Source organism: Oncorhynchus mykiss, chromosome 11 (assembly GCF_013265735.2).
Source record: "Oncorhynchus mykiss isolate Arlee chromosome 11, USDA_OmykA_1.1, whole genome shotgun sequence".
NCBI lineage: Eukaryota > Metazoa > Chordata > Actinopteri > Salmoniformes > Salmonidae > Oncorhynchus > Oncorhynchus mykiss.
In genome coordinates, this window is record NC_048575.1 from 69,983,123 (window position 1) to 70,003,872 (window position 20,750).

Below are 20,750 nucleotides of genomic sequence, written 5' to 3' on the forward strand. Positions count from 1 at the left end.
AGCGCCCACTAGCGATCATAAAGGGCCTGACATTTTTTGGGGGGGTTCGACACAACCTAGAGGCCATGTGTGGTACTGAATATTTCCTAAACGTGAAAATACCGATCCATCGACGCTTTGTCAACGAAGCAGTTGCCTGTCAGCTCAGTGCTAGAACTGCTTGAATGTAGGTTGGAACGGACCATCTGCATGGGCTATATCTCTCATCAACCCAGCGGCAAGACAAGGATCCAAGAATGGTTTTAGTGCATGTCGGATATCTGGTTCTTCCTGTATTTGGCTCAGTAAGAAATAGAGGTATTTATATATATTTATCAATTACGTGTGCCCTGTTAATCTTAATATCGCTAAAGCTGCTCGCTAACCTGGTCGAAAATCTCTTTTAGGATCCATTCCAACAAGCGACTGTGTTGTTGTTTTAGCTAGTTGGCTACCAAACAGCTGTTCCATTCTATATAAAGCGAATGATGGCTAACTAGGACAAAACAGTATGTTTGCCATACAAGACTTATGTTCTCATTCGTTACATTTTATTAACAATTGCACGACCATATTACACATTTTGGTAGTATGGGTCTGATCGTATATATAAAAAAACATATAGCCTTTTCGGGTAGCTATTGACAGCTAACTAACGTTAGCTATCTAATTGTTAAATGGACGCGCGTTGACCGATGCTATTTCGCTAACGCTAGCTACCCTTTTAAACGTTAAGCTATTTTTGGACATGATATTGTAGTAAGTCAGCTATATTTCAATACATATAAGCACAGCCGTTGAAATGAATGGCAGTGGTGAAATGTCAGAGGAATGCGTGAAACACGTTCAAACTTGTTTGAAGGTTAGTTAGCTGGTTACAAAGTGCTAGCTTGGTCGGTCTGTTTGTAGGGAGAATGTTATTTAATCCCAGGATGTCATTTGAAGATCATCTTTACTGCTTGCCAAGAGGATTTTATGACTAATTCAATTAGCTAGCTAGATAAAGAATGTTTGCTATATCGCAACTACTAGCTAACAAACAGGCTAAATTGTCATATTTTAAAATGTCAGGAAGAGCTTTAAACACGTAACGTTAGCTAATTTAGCTAGCTATGTAGGTTGTTTTTCCAATCTGGTCTGAGCGTTTCGTATTCTGTATTTGCAGTAAATCCGATACATATTTAGTATGATATGTTATGTATTTTATGCAAACATCTATGTTATGAATTATAGCTAACGTTAGCTCGGCCAGGAGTTAGGTTAGCTAACATGCTAAGTAGTTGCAGAGTAGCTAAAATTCTAGTTGGCTGTGATGAGATTCGAGCTCACGGTATACGCCCACCTGACCAACCAACCAACAAACTTTCGTTTTTATTTAAGTAATCGTATGTCTTATTTAACTAAACGTAATATATAATACTAATTTAAGTGTCCCGGATTTACCTTGTTTACCTTTACTATGTAATGTCTCGTCTATGAGACCAGGCTGATCCACCAGTTGATTTTAGACAGTAATTCCCCATTGATTCAGTATCAAAACATACTTAAGCAATAAGGCACGAGGGTGTGTGGTATATGGTCAATATACCACGGCTAAGTTGCTGTTCATAACCGTGACGCAATGCGGAGTGCCCGGATACGGCCCTTAGCCGTGGTATATTGGCCATTTACCACAAACCCCCGAGGTACCTTTTGCTATTATAAACTGGTTACCAAAGTAATTAGAGCAGTATCAATAAATATTTTGTCATATACGTTGTATATGGTCTGATATACCACGGCTATCAGCATTCAGGGCGTGAACCACCCAGTTTATGAAGTTGCATAAACCGTCTAGGCTACAGTGTAGCATATTAAGTTCATGCAGTGGCATCAATTATTTCACATTGTGCTTTTATTTCTGTTCTTATTTCCTGTTTCATAGTTTCGAGGCTGGCTCTACATTCTGCATTTATCAGATCTTTGTCGTCCCTCCCATTGTGTAGCTAATGATCATCTGCTGCTGTGTGGTGTGGCGTGGCCTGGCCTCTGCCTATTCTCTGCATTTAGCTGTATTGAATCCCTTCTTCATTTCCTCTTTCCATCAGAAGACGACATTGGTGTATATATAACAACAACAAAAATGTATCATTCAACCATAGAGTATATGTGGAAAAACTAAAACAAATAGCTAACACCTATATAATAACTTTTTGTCTTTGTCAAGTTGTTGTAGATTTAACACATTTTTAGCTCTTAAAGAGAATCAAATGTATGTCATTGTGTACCTCCCATTCAGTCTTGATTATGACAACAGCCTATTGTAAATCCCTGTAAAGTGGATACATTTTGCATGGATTCTATTTCTGCACTGCTTTACTGAACACCAGAATTTGGCAAATTTTCTTTATTTTTTCCCCATGGAAAATGCATTGTACAAAGGTAGCTAAGTAATAGTATCTTTTGCTCCAATTGGCATTATTTTTACATGTACAATTACATGTAAAGCTTATGCATTGTCATATTTCATTGAATATGATCACACACACAATTATAATTATCCTCGTGGTCGTCTGAGTGATTTCAAAATAGACAACACATCAACATTTTATAAATACTGGTACACTTCACCTGTTCCCAACAACCTGTCATAACCGCCTCCATTTGTGTAACCCTTTTGTTCCTCTTGAAAATGAATATCTTTGAAACATTGAATTATCAGGCCTTTTGCTCACTAAAGCCAAAACCAAATCGTAATGCTAAAAGTGTAGATGCTCTCACTGGTTGTTCACTTCCCAATGAGCCTCCCCACTAACAAAAGTACAAAATGCTATCCATTTCACAGGGATGCTTATCTCCTGCACTGCTACAGTGAATCTTCTAGTAGAGTAATAACGTATTTTATTGTTTGGTTGTGGTCTCTCTTTACCTTTTTGTTCTGGTAATGGTACTTTCAATGCATGGTCACATTATGATTCATATGATTTAGTTTTTTTTTACATTGAATAGTAAATTCCAATGTAATCTTTCTGTAGTAAAGATGTACCCTACTGTGCTGTAGCCAACCACATCTGCTCATTAGATGCTGCTTCTGTTCTTATTAACCCTATATGGAGCATGGTGGGCCTTGCCTTCAGTCAATGTTGTTTATTTTTGTTGCATGGTGTTTATATTATCATTATTACAAAAACACAAATTCCACAAACTAATATTTTTCAATAAAGAATATAGTATTTTTCCTAACCTTCAGTGTGCTTCTTGCTGATTTCCATTTATTGTCTTTAGCCCTCCCCTTGTCCCTACCTTCCCCCTTCCACCCCACCCACCTCTCCCGCTGTGACAAAGATAGACAATTTCAATGCTTTTATCATCACAAGGCCTGAATGAGTCTGTCCCCTGTCATTCATGGTGATTGTACCACTGAGACAATTGAAAGTGCAGTGTGCCACAGTTGAACCTTGGATCAAATTATTTAACCATTGTGATTAGTGACTGGTTAGGAGCTGAATGTGAGACAAAATAACCCACCCCATTCAGATGTTTCTGAAAGATCACAGAGCCTTGACTATTTCACAAGGCATTTTGTAGCACTGCACCTTCAAGTCTACTCCAACTTAATGACCCAAATGCAATGTAGACTTTGCCTTTTTCTCAATTGTAGGGCTTTCACCTGTTTTCATCTGAATGTGTTATCCACTCTACCACCAACACTCGCATGTTCTTCGTGTTAGAAAAGGTGAAGGTGACTTTCACAAAGGCCTGTACATAGATCCGTCCCACAATGTTTGTGCTAGGCTGCGTATAGCTCAGTGGATAGATTCAGTTTACATTTGTTTGATGTTCTTATTCCAGGACTTCTCATGCTGCCCGAGTCCAAAATGCATTTACCGCAATGGAAATGTCACTGACTACGAAACATCATCCTATAAATTGTGTTCTCCCCTTTCAAACATATTTTGTCATATTGCCATCAATGTCACAATGCAGCCTAGGCCACCTTCATACTAATTGCAAACCATTCCCATTACTATCAATTATCAATGTTATTTCCATTAGAATTGTCAGCCCTATATAGTATGGAGACAGTGTACTGAAACTGTAGTGCACTGTACTAGTCTCTGATTCAACAGCAGCCTGTTCTCTTCAGCTGCCAAATAGCTGTGGTTAGAAGAGGGGAAAGTACTGTCAAGCTATTTCCTCTGCACCAACAAATCTACGCATGGGGAAAAGTTTGGGTAGCAGTGTGTGTCAGTGAGAGTAAGATACAGGCCTAGGCAGTATTTTAATTGATTTCTTGAAGGAGATCGACACATGTTGTAGGCTTTATGTAGCCTTGACTCGTGCTCATAGATATTACACATCTTGGCATTTGCTGTTAGATATTTCTGGGTAGTGATGTATAAACAGACACATCATTGATGTTGTGCTATATAATGTTACCCACAGTTCAGCAAGGGAAACAGTTATCAGAAAAAGGACACACTCACAGCAATGCTATCACATTGTTAAAATCCTCAGTGATTTATAAAGAATGAACCGTTTGTGTCATAAAAAAATAAACATCTTAGGAATAGATGTTATGCCTTTTGTCCCACTGTGGATCAATGATGTCATTCATGTGAATGTCACACTGTAGATCTTGAAGTTGGAGAACATTTCTGGCAGCACTTCTATCAAAGGGATTCAAGGTCATTCAGATATGTTACCGGTACCCCTAGATTTTAAAACTAGATTAATTTGAAAAGCACTCTGTTACACAATTTAAATGCACAATCCTGGGCACGCACAATGCCGAAGAGTCAGATGTCCAGAGGTGAGAATCCAACCAGAAGGTCACATGATGCCATAATAGACCATGTTTGGAAGTATTAACATTTTCCATGCAGGTTTGAATGTGTTACTTCACCATATCTCCCTATCTATCCCCTGATGTAAGTTTCACCATAGGTAAGAGTTAGGGCTTTTGTAAAGATCCTCCTACAGAAACACAATTACATCACACAAACACACACTCCATGTCACATACACAATAAATTCTAACCTACCGTTTCTCTCTCAGGTGTCTGACTCCCTCTCATTGTTTCCACAGGATCCCACTTTAACCGGCAGCAGCAGCATAGCCATGCTACCTCTTGCCGGCACTTCCAGCTAGGCCCCCAGGCCCAGCTGCCCATTGACTTCCCAATGCCCCACCCAGGTCAGCCCCAGTCGGGCATCAACCCCCACCTGGCTCCCCCTAGCCATCAGCATTCTCCCCAGCTCCACCCGCCCCTCAACCCCCTACCCCCCACACCCCAGTTCCAGGACATTTCTGCCCCCCCTTTCCTACCTCAGGCCTTACACCAGCAGTACCTCCTCCAGCAGCAGATCCTAGAGACCCAGCACCGGCGCATCATGCCACCTTCCAGGTATGGGGACCTGGTTTCTGGCTAAGCACGGCATTCCCATAGTAACTTGGGTACCTCCATAAGCTATAGAAAAGTCAAGGTTTGTATTAACAACTACAGTATATTTGAGGGGTAGTTCAGTTTGGCATGTGTTTTCACACCTCAAAAGTGCTTTAAAGTTGAGTCGAAATTTCCATTGGATCTGTAGATCCACACAACATATGGCATGGAATATGATGTGCACAGAAACCTTTTTTGGTTGTCCTGTCAGCAGACACCAGCCCCACAGACTGCGGCCGGGTTACGAGTTTGCTCCCGCCCTCCACATCCCCCCACAGCCTGCGGCCCAGCAGCCTCGCTACCTGGCTGAAGGCACAGACTGGTAAGACGCCAGCTTGCACTCATACAATAATGTGGCTTCATTGTTAAAGGGATACTTTGGGATTTTGGCAAATATGCCCTTTATCTACTTCCCAAGAGTCAGATGAACTTGTGGATACCATTTGTATACCATTTATGTCCAGTACGAAGGAAGTTAGAGGTAGCATTCTAGCAGATGCCCATAGACTTCCAGTCATTGTGTTAACTCTAGTTAGCATTGGCTAGCAAAACTAGCTCTAACTTCCTTCATACTGGACACAGTCCAGTAAAAATGGCATCCACGAGTGCATCTTACTCCGGGGAAGTTGACAAAATACTGAGGTATCCATTTAAGTCTCAAACATTACTCCTGGACTGTGGATAATCTTAATTTTCTAATTTGAGTCACCTGTTCCCACAGGCATGATGGATTATTTGTCACATGCGCCGAATACAACAGGTGTAGACCTTACAGTGAAATGCTGACTTTACAAGCCCTTAACCAACAATACAGTTTTAAGAAAAATAACTGTTAAGTAAAAAATAAAGAGCAGCAGTAAAATTACAGTAGCAAGGCTATATACAGGGGCTACCAGTACAGAGTCAATGTGTGGGTCAGTCGACGTAAATTGAGGTAATATGTACATGTTGGTAGAGTTAAAGTGACTATAGGTAGATAATAAACAGAGAGTAGCAGCAGCGTAAAAGAGGGGGAGGGGAGGGGGACAATGCAAATAGTCTGGGTAGCCCTTTGATTAGCTGTTCAGGAGTCTTATGGCTTGGGGGTAGAAGCTGTTCAGAAGCCTCTTGGAGGCAGGCCACTCGATTTCGTCTCTGCGTTATATTGGCATCGAACATGTCACCCTCCCTAGGAGAGGGGGTGAACTTGATAATTTATTGTTAAAACGAGAGGCTGCCTGGATTTTTAACTTAAAAACCCTTGCTCCCTTCGGTATCAAAGTAGACTTTGATCTGAAGCCATTCTTGTGATTATTGTGACTTTGCCATTGTAATTGTTTGTAAGCTTGTGTAGTCTAAAATGAATTTATGCTATCCATTTATTGTTTGTATGCTGTTCTTTGTATGCCATTTTAATATTTGATAATTAACCAATGATATTAGGCCACTCTTGGCCATGATTACAGACACCTGTGTCTTTTGACACTATATAAATGAGTCATCCCGCAGCGTTTGTGATCAAACCCTGATGAAGACAGCTTGGCTGTCAAATTTTTTTGCATCTGAGCTCCTAGAGTGTGCGGCTCTCTTTTATTTTCAAGAAGCCTTTTGGACCTAGACTTGGCTCTCCGGTACCGCTTGCCGTGCGGTAGCAGAGAGAACAGTCTATGACTAGGGTGGCTGGAGTCTTTGATGATTTTTAGGGCCTTCCTCTGACACCGCCTAGTATAGAGGTCCTGGATGGCAGGAAGCTTGGCCCGAGTGATGTACTGGGCCATACGCACTACCCTCCGTAGGGAATCCAAGGACAATCAATGTTAATGATTTTTGTTGGGTCTGTGTTTAACTGGTTTCTCTCTTATCTCTCCTCCTCTGTTGTGTGTTTGGTCAGGGATTTGAGTGTGGACGCGGGGCTCCCTCCTCCTCAGTACCACGTCCGCCCACTGCCCCAGCACTACCATCACTACCTGACATCTCCCAGGATGCATCACTTCCCCAGGAACAATGCCTCCACCCAAGTGGTGAGATCATCACAACTCTTTTTGCCATAATATTTAAATGAACAGAATGTACATTTACAATTAAAGCGATGTTCAATGATCTGTGCAATCATGGCATCCATATTTGTTGTACCATATTTGTTGTAGTCTTTGATTTGGTCTTTACACCATAGATCATTGTAGAGACTGGGTTTAGGGATGGCTGGCATCTGTATGAAATTCAAAGATATTTTCTCAGAGTTGAGGAGAATGTATCCAGATTACTCCCTTACTGTCTCTCTGTATGTTCTCTCTAGGTTGTCCATGAGATCAGAAACTACCCGTATCCTCAGTTACACCTGCTGGCTCTGCAGGGCCTCAACCCCTCCCGCCACGCATCAGCTGTGAGAGAGAGCTATGAGGTACTGTTATCCCAGTCACACGGCTAACTCCAGTCAACCCAGTCACACTCTCACCCCGACACACACACACACACACACACACACTCTGGTAATCACACGGCTGTCCTCACGCCTCTGTCCCTGCCTCCAATGCTGTAGACAGCCTCATGTGGAACTGCTCTTCTCTTTTCCACGAGTTCTGTTTTCCAGATGCTTCTGAATTGAAAACCTATTGTTTTATTTTGCTTTGTTCATTTGTTGTTTTTATCGGACTGAAATAAGAGCCAGTATTAATGAAGTGTCTTGAGGTAGAGACAAATGCTTGTTCCAGATGTTTAACAGTCTTTCCACATGTGTTGCCTGTAGGAGCTACTGCAGCTGGAGGACAGGTTGGGCAGTGTGAACCGAGGGGCTGTCCAGACCACTATTGAAAGGTTTACCTACCCTCACAAATACAAGAAGGTAAGAATATGACCTCAGGTCGTGTCTGTAACGGATGTACTGAGGCAGAACATTGAATAAAGCACAATAGAACAGAATGACACGGACGAACACTGCCGTCTCATTTTAGGTCATTGTTAGCCAAAAATCTCTCCAAGGAATCCTGTCTCCTTGCAGTCCAAATGGACTTGTTATTTACACAACAGTCAGATGGTTTGGAGTGTACCCAATTTAAGACCACAGATGACTCCTCTTGCAGTTGAAAGGACAAATTATTATAAAGCTGTGTGAGTCTTGTGAGAATTATTTGAATATACTGAAGGAATCATAGGCATGCATGACATTTTAGTGATTCATTGAGACTGGAACCTGAAGCACAGTTTTTAATTGTGTCAGCAGTATTTGCAGTAGATATAAGGGAGATGGTATTAAACTGGGTTTGTCATTGCATACCTAGTCATGTATCTGAACTACAATATGTGGACTTCAAGCATCTTTCTCTTTTCATGTGAACTATCAAAACTTAGCGAATGAAATTTAGTTAAATTTGAAAATATGCATATTGCTTTTTGTAATTCATTTTTTTGTATATTTTATTTTCCAGAGGATACCTCAGGACCTGAAGCTTGGGCTGGTGGATGAGGAACTGGATACAGATGAGAAGTGTACCATCTGTCTATCAATGCTGGAGGATGGAGAGGATGTCAGGTGGGTCTAGTCACAATGCTAATGACAATGTTATTGTCATGGTAATTTTGGTGCCAAAACAGACTAGAGTTTGCAGATCTCTGTATCTATGGTAATTCATATTAACACTCTTCATCCTCTTCCTCCACCACCAGGAGATTACCCTGCATGCACCTCTTCCACCAGGCGTGTGTGGACCAGTGGCTGGCCACCAGTAGGAAATGCCCCATATGCAGGGTGGACATTGAGACCCAGCTGGCACCAGACAGCTGATGTCTCCTTTCCCTGCCCCCATCTTGTAAAACCCCACCTCATCCCTAGGGGGAGCTCTGCCAAACGTCCCCCTTCCCATCTGCATCACATATGAGCCTGCCTTCTGAGCCAGCTGAGGAAGACAATGAGCGGGAGGGGAGGTGAGAGGGATTAAAAAAGCACACTGATCCAAACAATAGAGAAACAAAAGAGGCCGATGGATGGATGAAGAAGAGAGGCAGAAGGGTGCCAGAATGTATGAACAGATTTGCAGGGCGTTGAGTCTCCATCAGGGTTTTGCACCGTAGCATTAGCTTCTCCATACACTCAGAGATGAGATCCTCCATTAAACCACCTAGCGAGCGTGTGTGTTGTGTTGTTGGGTTTGTATATGTGTACTGGTCTCACTCCCTCTTGATGAAACCCAAAATACTGAGCTCTAACTACAGCACATCTGTGCGAAACATGACAAGAAATGAAATCAGCAGTGGGATGTTTCTTGAAATGAGCTTCTGTGGCCTAATACATATGGTGTTATGGAGTGTAGTAGTCTTGTTATTGATCACCAGTATTTAACAGGGTGACAGTGTGGTGTAGCAAGCAAAAATCCCACTTTAAGAAATAAGGTGGGAAAAAATACAAAATGGGGAAATAGTCTTCTTTAAAAGAGGGTAATAGGCATACAGGCAGCCTTTAGGCAATGAGGAAGTGCTAGCTATGTACAAAGGCCAATCAATAGGTGGATTTCCAGTACAGTAGATCTCTGCTATCACAGTGGATGCTAGAGATGCTAACCAGGCATGGCTTCAGTGGTTTGTATTGTGCTGTATTGGGGCCTCTATACTCTAGAACTGAGGCCCCAGATATGCATGCTGTATGGCAGGCTTGGGCTGTCTTGTGATTGTGGAGCAATAGGAAGTCTGTGCAGGATAACGTTTATTGTCATGAGTCTTGTCCTGGAGGCAGAACTCCGCTAGACGGAACAGCTGCAAAGTCAGAATTGGCTACATTGTAAAAATTAATTCAAACAATTTTAGGTTAGGGTTAGCAGTGTGGTTAGGTTTAAAATCATTTATATGACTTTGTGGCTGTGCCAGCTAGTGACCACTCTGCAGAGCGGCCTCCAGAACAAGATTCATACCGGGGGAAAAACGGAAAAGTCTGCAGTATCTCATGGTCCCCCATGATGGTAGTCATATGGTATTGCTAGAGGAACTGTAAACTGTTCAGTGATGGAAGCTGTTTTCCCTATATCGTGCATGAATCATGTTGGTGTAGTTCACTTGAAAGAGGGTAAAGGGAGAAAAAGCCATTTATTTAAAAATACCAAACAATTATTCTTAGTATTTATATTTATTTGATTTGTTATTAGTCCTTTCTTCATTTCAGTTTTCTTTCTAACAATTTGTTTTGAGCACTCATGCTAATTTGGACATTGGACCAAGTCCTTGTCCATGTCTTACCATTTTGAAGAAATGGCTGCAATGCTGCAGAAAACATTTAGTGTTGCAATAATCTAGCTTGTTTTGCTAATGCACTATGGCGTTGTCTGAAATAGATTTGGTGGTGTTTGGTCTCCTTGTTCTAGCTTAGCTTGTGTTCGGTTACATGTATCTTCATGCTTCCTTGTGTTCTCTTGGTGGTTGACTTGACTGTGTGCTGTGTTTTTTACTTCCCTTTGTACAATCCCTTCCATCCAAACAAACTACAGACAGACAAGGAGGGTTGCTACTTCACATAGGAGGCTCTGAGTTGAAATGCCTTAAGTATTTCACAATCATTTGGAGTGGCATATTTCATGTATTTTCTCTCATGATTCCGTAATTGAATAGATCTATTTATCTAGAATTAACACAAGATGTTGGGGGGGATACCTCATTATGCATAGGTTGGTGGGGATGCTTTTCATGCAAGTTGTGTTTTTCAGAAGAAGAATTGTCATTTGGAAGGGTGACAAGGTGTAACGGGCTCTGTCTATAGCCAACGTGGTGCTGTTGATCTTCATTCCATTCCATTCAATTTAGAAGATTCCCACACTCTGCTTTAATCTAGTGAACAGACTGACCAGGTGCAAATGTTTCAGCATGTAAACCTCGGTCATTGCACTCCTAGCATGGCTAAACCCCTTCACTGGCATAGAGGAAATATGATACTTTTATTTTTCATATTTATCCCGGATCATTACCACTTTCACAGTTTGTTTGACCTCGGTTGTATATCACCATATTATATCTGGATATTGGGTGTCTCCATTCAGAGCATACGTTCCTCTGTCCAGCTATGTTAACTCTTCCCATATGAATTAATAACTGCATTATTAGGTACTTTGTATTGCTGGCAAATGCTGTGTTTGTGTGGTTAGGTTAGGAAGGTGGCTAACATGATAAACTTGAGCTATTGATCTTGTGTTTTTCTGGTGTGATACTCTAGGTAGTAGTTTTACACCTGGGTATAATTAGCCAACCACCTGTTTTCTGTGTGCTTTTTCTTAATAATAACAATGTATTCATCTTACATATATCTCATTGGAATGAAGCTGACTGGTCTTATTTTAATTTTTCCTGCTGTCACTGTCTTTATCCCATGTCTACTTCCTGGTCAGGTCACATGGTCTGGAAAAAACTCCTGGCCTTACGGTTGTCACTAGTTACCACAGCCACAAAGTCCAAACGGCTTTATAATAAAAATGTATGAAAACAAAAATTATATTTTTGGTATTAATTTAAGGTTTGGCATAAGGTTAGCAGTGTGGACCGGGTAAAGTTTAGAATCACATTTTAAAAGATCAATTGTAGAAACAGGAAAAAGTCTCTGCACACTTCCAGTCAGATGCAAATGTATTTTAATTTTAGCTGAACTTTCGGTCAGTCGACCATCATCAGGACATGAGAAATTGTAGAAGTAGACAGAGTTTTTATGACTTTGGATGTGGTAAATAGTGACAACCTGGCCTTACCTTTGTCCTCTGCAGACCGTATACTGGGTTGTTACTGCAGAGGAAAACTGTATAGTATAATAACTCAAGCTGGTGAAGGGGAATGAACAGTAGAATCCTAAAGCACAAGCTTTCTAATGCATGTCCTCCTCAGGTTTTCATATGTGCACATGGGTGAAGCTGTAGACGTGTTTAATATGAGGCTGTACCTTCTTGAATATTACAGATATGTTTCTTTGCTGCTGATAAACTGTTGTTTAAACTAACCTGCCAGTGATTTAAAGGGAAGTGGCCATCTTTGTACAACACACTGCTGTTTTGCTGTAACTGCGCAATGTGTTATGAGCTGGAGTATTTTATAGACACTAGAAGTATTTACCAATAATATGAAAAGCAATAGCTACATTTTAATGAAGAATAACATGGATCAGTGAATGTTGTGGAAAATCTTTAGGTTCACTTTTGATGGATTTTGTACTGTATTTATTACTAATGAGGATGCAAAAACTTGCATAGCTTAACCCAAACTGTTCTGTCTCCTGTTTTATTTATTGTCTGATTGTATATGATCTTTTTCTATGTGTTTTTCAAATAAACTCCCTAAAATGCTGAAAAGACCTGTTTTAAGGATTATTTCATTTTTCAAAAAATGTATTTACCTAGAGAGTTTTCATCTTTATTTTTCATAGCTGTCTACATACCACGATAGACGAGGCTGGTAGTAATACTGCACTAAATGAGCTGTATTCTGCCATAAGCAAACAGGAAAAAGGTCATCCAGAGGCGGCGCTCCTAGTGGCCGGGGACTTTAATGCAGGGAAACTTAAATCAGTTTTACCTCATTCCTTTCTTCTTTCTTTATTTTCACCCCTTTTTTCTCCCCAATTTAATGGTATCCAATTGGTTGTAGTTACAGTCTTGTCTCATCGCTGCAACTCCCGTACGGACTCGGGAGAGGCGAAGGTCAAGATCCATGCGTCCTCCGAAACACAACCCAACCAAGCCGCACTGCTTCTTGACAACGCCCATCCAACCCGGAAGCCAGCTGCACCAATGTGTCGGAGGAAACACAGAGGAGTACAACACATCAGTCACTGGCTTTATCAATAAGTGCATCGAGGACCTCGTCCCCACATTGACTGTATGTACATACCGCAACCAGAAACCATGGATTACAGGCAACATTCAGACTGAGCTAAAGGGTAGAGCTGCTGTTTTCAAGGAGCGGGGGGGGAGCAGACAATTGTTGTTCAATAGTAAACGGTCTGAGTGGTACCCCAATGGGAATAAACTGGTTGATTCAACATTGTTTCCACACCACTTCACCCCAACATTGAATCAACTTGTAAAACTAATTGGATTAGCAAAAAGTCATGTTAGGGCATTTTGTCTTTTTTTTGTCCAACTTTTAACCTAAATCCAATGACATGGTGAATTTTGGGAGGGATTTCATGTTGAATTCACGTTAGTTGACAAACAAATGTAAATCAAAACGAGGCATTGAACTGACAACTGTGCCCAGTGGGACATTTTCATTCATATAACATCTTTGGTCATGTCATCACTAGCCTACATCAGGGTCAGAGGTTAACTCATTGGTCTTGTCACTGAAGTCCAGGATGTAGTTGTTGGCGCAGGCCAGCTCTCTCATGATCGCCTGTCGTCGACATGCTTGGCCAGCCAGGGGTCACATGGGAAACGGAAATTCTGGACCATGGTCTCATCTATCACATTGATGTACTCCAGGTGCCAACATGGGGCAGGACCTGAGAAAAACACAGGTTAGAATGGATTATGTTCTTGCCTCTATACCAATCATCACCAATCAGCTACTTCAATACTTAGTTTTGTTTTCCCTTGCTGGAAATCCTGTGTACAGAACTGCAGTTGCGAATAAATCAATCAATGAAAAGTGAGAAAGATCCTCCTGTGTCCTGTCTCAGTCCATTTAGCCACTGTTACACCATCATCATCACCGTTAGTGATGAAACTAAATGGCATAGCATATGAAAACCCGCTCCTTACCCTTGTTGTCGCGCCACACGCGGATCTTGGACTACTCTCCCAAGATGAGGATGTCTGGGAAGCGGAACACATATTTCGACTTTCACTCAAACTTGTATCTGCTACCGCCCTCCTTCAGTGCCAGCGTACCAGTGTCCCTGTAATTCCCAAATACTATCTGGAACAAGTTGGCATCTGTGCCTGTGCCTAGAACAAAGGTGGATAGGGAAGATTAAAGGTAGGATGATGTCGGTGGTTCTCTCCACTTCTCCACCAATAGGACAAACATACCACCAAATTATTATTATCTCATCTAGCACCGCTGCCAGCTCACAGATCTTAGTCCTTTTGGGCCCTTTGGTTTTCGACAGCCAGTTCTCATAGGTAAACACAGACACTCGGGCTCCCGAGTGACGCAGCAGTCTAAGGCACTGCATCTCAGTGCAAGAGGTGTCACTACAGTCCCTGGTTCCGTGGTCTCTCATCCGGCTGTGATTGGGAGTCCCATAGGGAGGTGCACAATTGGCCCAATGTCGTTCGGATTTGACTGGGGTAGGCTGTCATTGTAAATAAGAATTTGTTCTTAACTGACTTGTCTGGTTTATAGCCTCGCTACTGTATATAGCCTGTCTTTTTACTGTTGTTTTATTTCTTTACTTACCTATTGTTCACCTAAAAACATTTTTTGCACTAATGGTTAGAGCCTGTAAGTAAGCATTTCACTGTAAGCTCTACACCTGTTGTATTCGGCGCACGTGACAAATAAACTTTGATTTGATTTGATTTGATTTGAAGGAACATCACAAGCACAAGTACGTGGACAAACTGAAAGCTCCTCTCAGTAATATAGTGGTATTTAGTGTGTTATTGCCCTAACAAACTCACCTCACCTGGAAGATGTACTTGATGCCTTCTGTCGGCACGACAACCGACAGCTCATCCACCAACCAGCAGCTCTCTGGGGTGGCGCTATTATCACCCAGCCGTGGGAGAGAAAAAGAGACAGAGTGAGAGGTAGACTACCACAAAAGCTCTACTTCCTCTCTGGCAAAAGTCTAAACGGGATCCTTGGGACGTCCCAACTCTGACATCACCCCATTGAAGTAAGGGTTAAGGTTAGGGTAAGGGTAGGGGTTAGGGTGTAGGGTAGGGACGTTTAAAGGATTTCGGATAGCACTAACCGAGTTGTTGTGGCGGATACGGATCTTAAACACCTGGCCGAGATCTACCACCTCGATGGAGAACTTATTCACCAGGGCGAGACAAATAGAAAAGGGACCCATGTAGTGAAGTAAAATCAACCTGACTGCTCTTAATCACTATGATGGACTGAGAGAGGCTTTAGGGAATTCAGAAACAGACACACTTTGCATTAATTAGTTAACCTTTTGAAATTACACGGTTTTAGCAATACTGTACTGTCTTTGGTTTTAGTATTCAATGAAATGACACGGTAAACTACATGGTATCTTTGCAACTTAATGTAAAGTGTGACCAAATAATAACACACATACTCTTTCAAACTTTTTGCTGTTGCTCTGACTTGCTGAGTTTGCATTCACTAACCTGCATTCACTAACCTCTAAACAGCCACTAACCTCATAAACAATTATTACCACTGGGTTGTCACCTGACCAGAAGAGAAAGCCCATGTGAAAATCGAGAACATGCCAGAAAATTCTGTCACTCTGCCATTGCTTTGGTAAACACATTGAGGGACGAGGCTGGAGAAATGTCCAGTAACCACTCTCAAATTGATAGACAGAGCTAAGGATGCAGGGACTAACCATCCATGATATAAACATTATAGTTTTAATGTTTTGAGACAATACAGTGTTTGTTTACAATTACTTTGTTTACAAACAATGGACTAAAACAAGCTTATATTTTGGGTTCTGATGACATTTAAGTTATAATAAGGTATATAATTAATATAATCAACAGGTATATAATTTATTTATTTTGACTCCCTTGTGACATGACTCCCTGATGACCATTAAAAAACATTGGCCTAGCGTCGTCCGGGTTACGGAGGGCTTGGTCGGTAGGGGTGTCCTTGTCTCATCGCGCACCAGCGACTCCTGTGGCGGGCTGGGCGCAGTGTACGCTAACCAAGGTGGCCAGGTGCACGGTGTTTCCTCCGGCGCATTGGTGCGGCTGGCTTCTGGGTTGGATGTGCGCTGTGTTAAGAAGCAGTGCGGCTTGGTTGGGTTGTGTACCGGAGGACGCATAACTTTCAACCTTCGTCTCTCCCGAGCCCGTACGGGAGTTGTAGCGATGAGACAAGATAGTAGCTACTACAACAATTGGATACCACGAAATTGGGGAGAAAAAGGGGTCAAATTATAAAAAAAAAAAAACATTACCTCCTAAATATTTCCATCAACTTCCATGTAGTCATGATGAAAGTCCTGAAACAGATGCATGAAGACAGAAGTTAACAAACGCTAGGCACAAGCATGGGAGAAGAAAATTATACTGTAATTATACTCCTCCTTTTTCTGGACAGAGTTGTGGCAGTGGCCTCGACAGGCGCTGTTCCTATCTCTCGAGGCTAAGTTGGCAGCTGGCATGAATGCTGATTGGCTAAAAGCCGTGGTATGTTTAAGCAATAAGGTACGACGGGTGTGGAATATGGCCAATATTCCACGGCTAAGGGCTGTTCTTCTGCACGGCGCAACGCGGAGTTCCTGGATACAGCCCTTAGCCGTGGTATATTGGCCATATACAGTTGAAGTCAGAAGTTTACAAACACTTAGGTTGGAGTCGTTAAAACTCGTTTTTCAACCACTCCACAAATTTCTTGTTGACAAACTGTAGTTTTGGCAAGACGGTATGGACATATACTTTGTGCAATTTTTCCAACAATTGTTTACAGACAGATTATTTCACCTATAATTCACTGTATCACAATTCCAGTGGGTCAGAAGTTTACATGCACTAAGTTGGCTGTGTCTTTAAACAGCTTGGAAAATTCCAGAAAATTATGTCATGGCTTTAGAAGCGTCTGATAGGCTAATTGACATCATTTGAGTCAATTGGAGGTGTACCTGTGAATGTATTTCAAGGCCTACCTTCAAACTCAGTGCCTCTTTGCTTGACATCATGGGAAAATTAAAAGAAATCAGCCAAGACCTCAGAAAAAAATTGGAGACCCTCCACAAGTCTGGTTCATCCTTGGGAGCAATTTCCAAAGGCCTGAAGGTACCACGTTCATCTGTATAAACAATAGTATGCAAGTATAAGCACCTTGGGACCACGTAGCCATCATATCGCTCAGGAAGGAGATGAGTTCTGTCTCCTGGAGATGAACGTACTTTGGTGTGAAAAGTGCAAATCAATCCCAGAACAACAGCAAAGGACCTTGTGAACATGCTGGAGGAAACCGGTACAAAAGTATCTATATCCACAGTAAAACGAGTCCTATATCGACATAACCTAAAAGGCCACTCAGCAAGGAAGAAGCTGCTGCTCCAAAACCACCATAAAAAAGCCAGACTACGGTTTGCAACTGCACATGGGGACAAAGATCATACTTTTTGGAGTAATGTCCTCTGATCTGATGAAACAAATATAGAACTGTTTGGCCATAATGAACAATGTTATGTTTGGAGGAAAAAGGGGGAGGCTTGCAAGCCAAAGAACACCATCCCAATCGTGAAGCACAGGGGTGGCAGCATCATGTTGTGGGGGGCTGCTTTGCTGCAGGAGGGACTGGTGCACTTCACAAAATAGATGCCATCATTAGCAAGGAAAATTATGTGGATATATTGAAGCAACATCTCAAGACATCAGTCAGGAAGTTAAAGTTTGGTCACAAATGGTTCTTCCAAATGGACAATGACACCAAGCATAAGTCAAGGTATAGGAGTGGCCATCACAAAGCCCTGACCTGAATCCCATAGCAAATTTGTGGACTTCAACTGTACAACAAACCCCTGAGGTGTAATTAGAGCCATAAACATCTGTTTTGTCAAACCCGTGGTATACGGTCTGATACCACAGCTTTCAGCCAATCAGCATTCAGGGCTCCAACCACACAGACCTATACCACGGGTATGACCAAACATATGTTTTTACTGCTCTAATTATGTTGGTAACCAGTTTATAATACAATACAACTTGTATACCAGAATATGCTACTTACATTTAAACATACAGTATTAATTTAGTGACTTCAATTGCTAGTGAAAGGAACAAATATTATCTGCTCTTGTGTCGCTACAGCATACCAGTTTGCTGCACCGGAATAAGTACGGACTGAATTTACTGCAACTCAATACCCTTTTCCGTCCTCTATCGTGTCTACTTCGGCAAGAAGATGGTAAGCGCGGATGCAGTGTAACATGAAAATCTGAAATCATCCTCTTTAATTAACGTTCTCATTTGATCAACTACATGTTTGTTGTGAAAATGAAAGCATTGAATTATGGCAGACCTCAGCATTTCATGGTGTTAGTTTCATAATCGCTACAAACCCGATTAATAAACTGTAACGTAGCAAACACTTAACGTTAGCTACTGTATGTCGCAGACGCTCAAAGTAGATGGGTATCTTCCAAATAATTTTCAATCTGCATTTTAAATTGACTGCTATTATTTGTCCCCATAAAGGAAACGATTTTGACAATAGCATTCATTAGTATGTCCATGTCATCCTACAAAACAAGGAAAGTAGCTAGTTTTCTCAGGTGGAACCAGCTAGCATCATTCAACATTAGCCTGTTAACGTTAGCATGTAGTTAACGTATACAGCCATCTTATGTGATGTATTGTTTAAAATGAACTGTAAATTCTAATTGGTCACCATAAATGTGTTTTCACCTGTGTCACAGACGAAGGGAACGTCATCATTTGGTAAACGTCGCAACAAGACGCATGCCCTGTGTCGTCGGTGCGGCTCCAAGGCATACCACCTTCAAAAGTCCTCTTGCGGAAAGTGTGGCTACCCCGAAAAGCGCAAGAGAAAGTGTGAGTGGCTCGTGCTGTTGGCTTGGCAGATAGTTTAGTAAAATTTGATCAGTCAGTGCAGTCCATTCATGTTATCAATAGGGACCATCAGTGACACTAGCTAGATGGATGGATGCTGCAGGTCAATTTACCAGAGCTTAACCTGTCAAAAGTTTCCAGTGACGTCAAACAAGCTGAAAAATTCCAGATGTCCTCACGTGCAATAGTGACTTTTTGCACTTCCAGACTTCTGTTTTGTGGGGGTTTGGTCAAGCTGACCATGTTGTCACACTGATGTATGTGTCTGTACAGCGGTTTTGCTCTTCATTGATTCTATAACACGCTCATCCTTACACTTTTGCAGATAACTGGAGTGCCAAGGCCAAGAGACGCAACACCACCGGTTCTGGCCGTATCAGACACCTGAGGGTTGTCTACCGCAGATTCAGGTGAGTCCAACATCCTCCCTGCAATGAATTTCAGGGCTGATTTTCATAATACATCAGGTGCAAACAGAAGACGTTTCCTCGGAATATAAAGATTAGCTTTTATTTAGGCAGGAGTATGTACCTCCATTTTTCCAAAGTTAGCTTTTTTTTTTGTCTGTTGAATGTGAAATTGGTATCATTTTTAACTGCAGAGAAGCACCTAATTTGCCCCCTTAATCTGACCTGCGGAATCAGTTGAGACGAATCTTGTCTGTCCTTAATTGGCCCAATGTAACCAATAGGATATCGCTTGCTAGTTTTGCCAAGGTGGTTTAGGTGGCTCTGCACAGATGCTTTTCAGTGCTGGGTTGAACCCTCTTAGTTTTGTTGATGTTGAGATATGATCATCTTACAATACACCAGGAAGGAAGGTGATGTTGGTTTTATTTGGAGTTGGTGACTGTTAAACTACTCATGAAATGTGTTTTTCTGCGTTATAAATGGTGTCACTGCCATGATTTGACAAGTGCCCATTGCTGTGAGTGACTGAAGTGCTTGCTGACTAATCATTTTACCTTTGATATCGTGAATGCCAAATTGGAATGCTTATTTAATGCAGTGCATTCAGAAAGTATTCAGACCCCTTGACATTTTCTACATTTTGTTGCAGCTAGGGATGCACCGATATGACTTTTTTTGGCCGATACCGATAATAAATATTTTCCTTGCCAAATAAAAAGATATCGATAACAGATATTTTACATTTTAGTGGTCATTTAAAGCATTCTAGTACAGTTAAATAGTTAACACACACACACACACATGGATGCAGCAGTCTAAGGCACTGCGTCTCGGTGCAGGAGGCGTCACTACAGACCAAGGTTTGAATCCAGGCTGTATCACATCCGGTCATGATTTGGTGTCCCATAGGGCAGCGCACAATTGGCCCAGCATCATCCGGGTTAGGGGAGGGTTTGGCTGGGGTAGGCAGTCATTGTAAAATAACAATTTGTTCTGTAACTGACTTGCTTAGTCAACATTTTTTTTTACACATGATACCCCACAATGACAGGTAAATAAGGAATCTGTTTTTTTCACTAAGTATTTGAGACCCTTAGCTATGAGGCTCGACATTGAGCTCAGGTGCTTCCTGTTTCAATTGATCATCCTTGATATGTTTCTACAACTTGATTGGCGCCCACCTGTGGAAAATTCAATTTATGATGATTTATAAAGGCACAAACTTGTCTATCTATATAAGGTCCCTCAGTTGACAGTGCATGTCAGAG

At 41.6% G+C, this 20,750-nt stretch overlaps 2 protein-coding genes and 1 long non-coding RNA gene across 6 annotated transcripts in view; 2 read left to right on the forward strand and 1 right to left on the reverse strand.

Moving 5' to 3' along the window:
* The first annotated feature begins 55 nt into the window (after positions 1-55).
* LOC110536329 (E3 ubiquitin-protein ligase RNF165) lies at positions 56-12,694 on the forward strand. 4 transcript variants are annotated; one of them, XM_021622066.2, is made up of 8 exons: positions 56-297; positions 1,904-5,366; positions 5,617-5,727; positions 7,276-7,405; positions 7,681-7,785; positions 8,131-8,226; positions 8,810-8,913; positions 9,048-12,694. In XM_021622066.2, exons 2-8 carry the CDS (start codon positions 5,143-5,145, stop codon positions 9,163-9,165), a joined length of 888 nt encoding a protein of 295 aa, XP_021477741.2. In that variant the 5' UTR covers positions 56-297; positions 1,904-5,142; the 3' UTR covers positions 9,166-12,694. The 4 variants fall into 4 exon arrangements, with proteins under 4 accessions (XP_021477741.2, XP_021477739.2, XP_021477740.2 ...); XM_021622064.2 differs by having other exon boundaries at positions 63-297; positions 5,048-5,366; XM_021622065.2 differs by having other exon boundaries at positions 63-297; positions 5,048-5,366; positions 5,620-5,727.
* A 511-nt stretch (positions 12,695-13,205) lies between these two features.
* Positions 13,206-16,824, reverse strand: LOC110536645. Its single transcript, XR_005034807.1, has 3 exons — positions 16,450-16,824; positions 14,105-14,290; positions 13,206-13,845 (listed from the first exon to the last, which is right to left on the reverse strand). It is a non-coding gene; the product is annotated as an uncharacterized LOC110536645 (long non-coding RNA).
* A 1,469-nt stretch (positions 16,825-18,293) lies between these two features.
* The window catches only part of LOC110536331 (60S ribosomal protein L37), a 7,905-nt gene continuing 5,448 nt past the window's right edge, over positions 18,294-20,750 (forward strand). Inside the window, exons 1-3 of the mRNA XM_021622068.2 lie at positions 18,294-18,407; positions 18,919-19,054; positions 19,398-19,482. Coding sequence (XP_021477743.1) covers positions 18,405-18,407; positions 18,919-19,054; positions 19,398-19,482 — 224 coding nt within the window. The 5' untranslated portion in view covers positions 18,294-18,404. The remainder of the gene's footprint in view (positions 18,408-18,918; positions 19,055-19,397; positions 19,483-20,750) is intronic.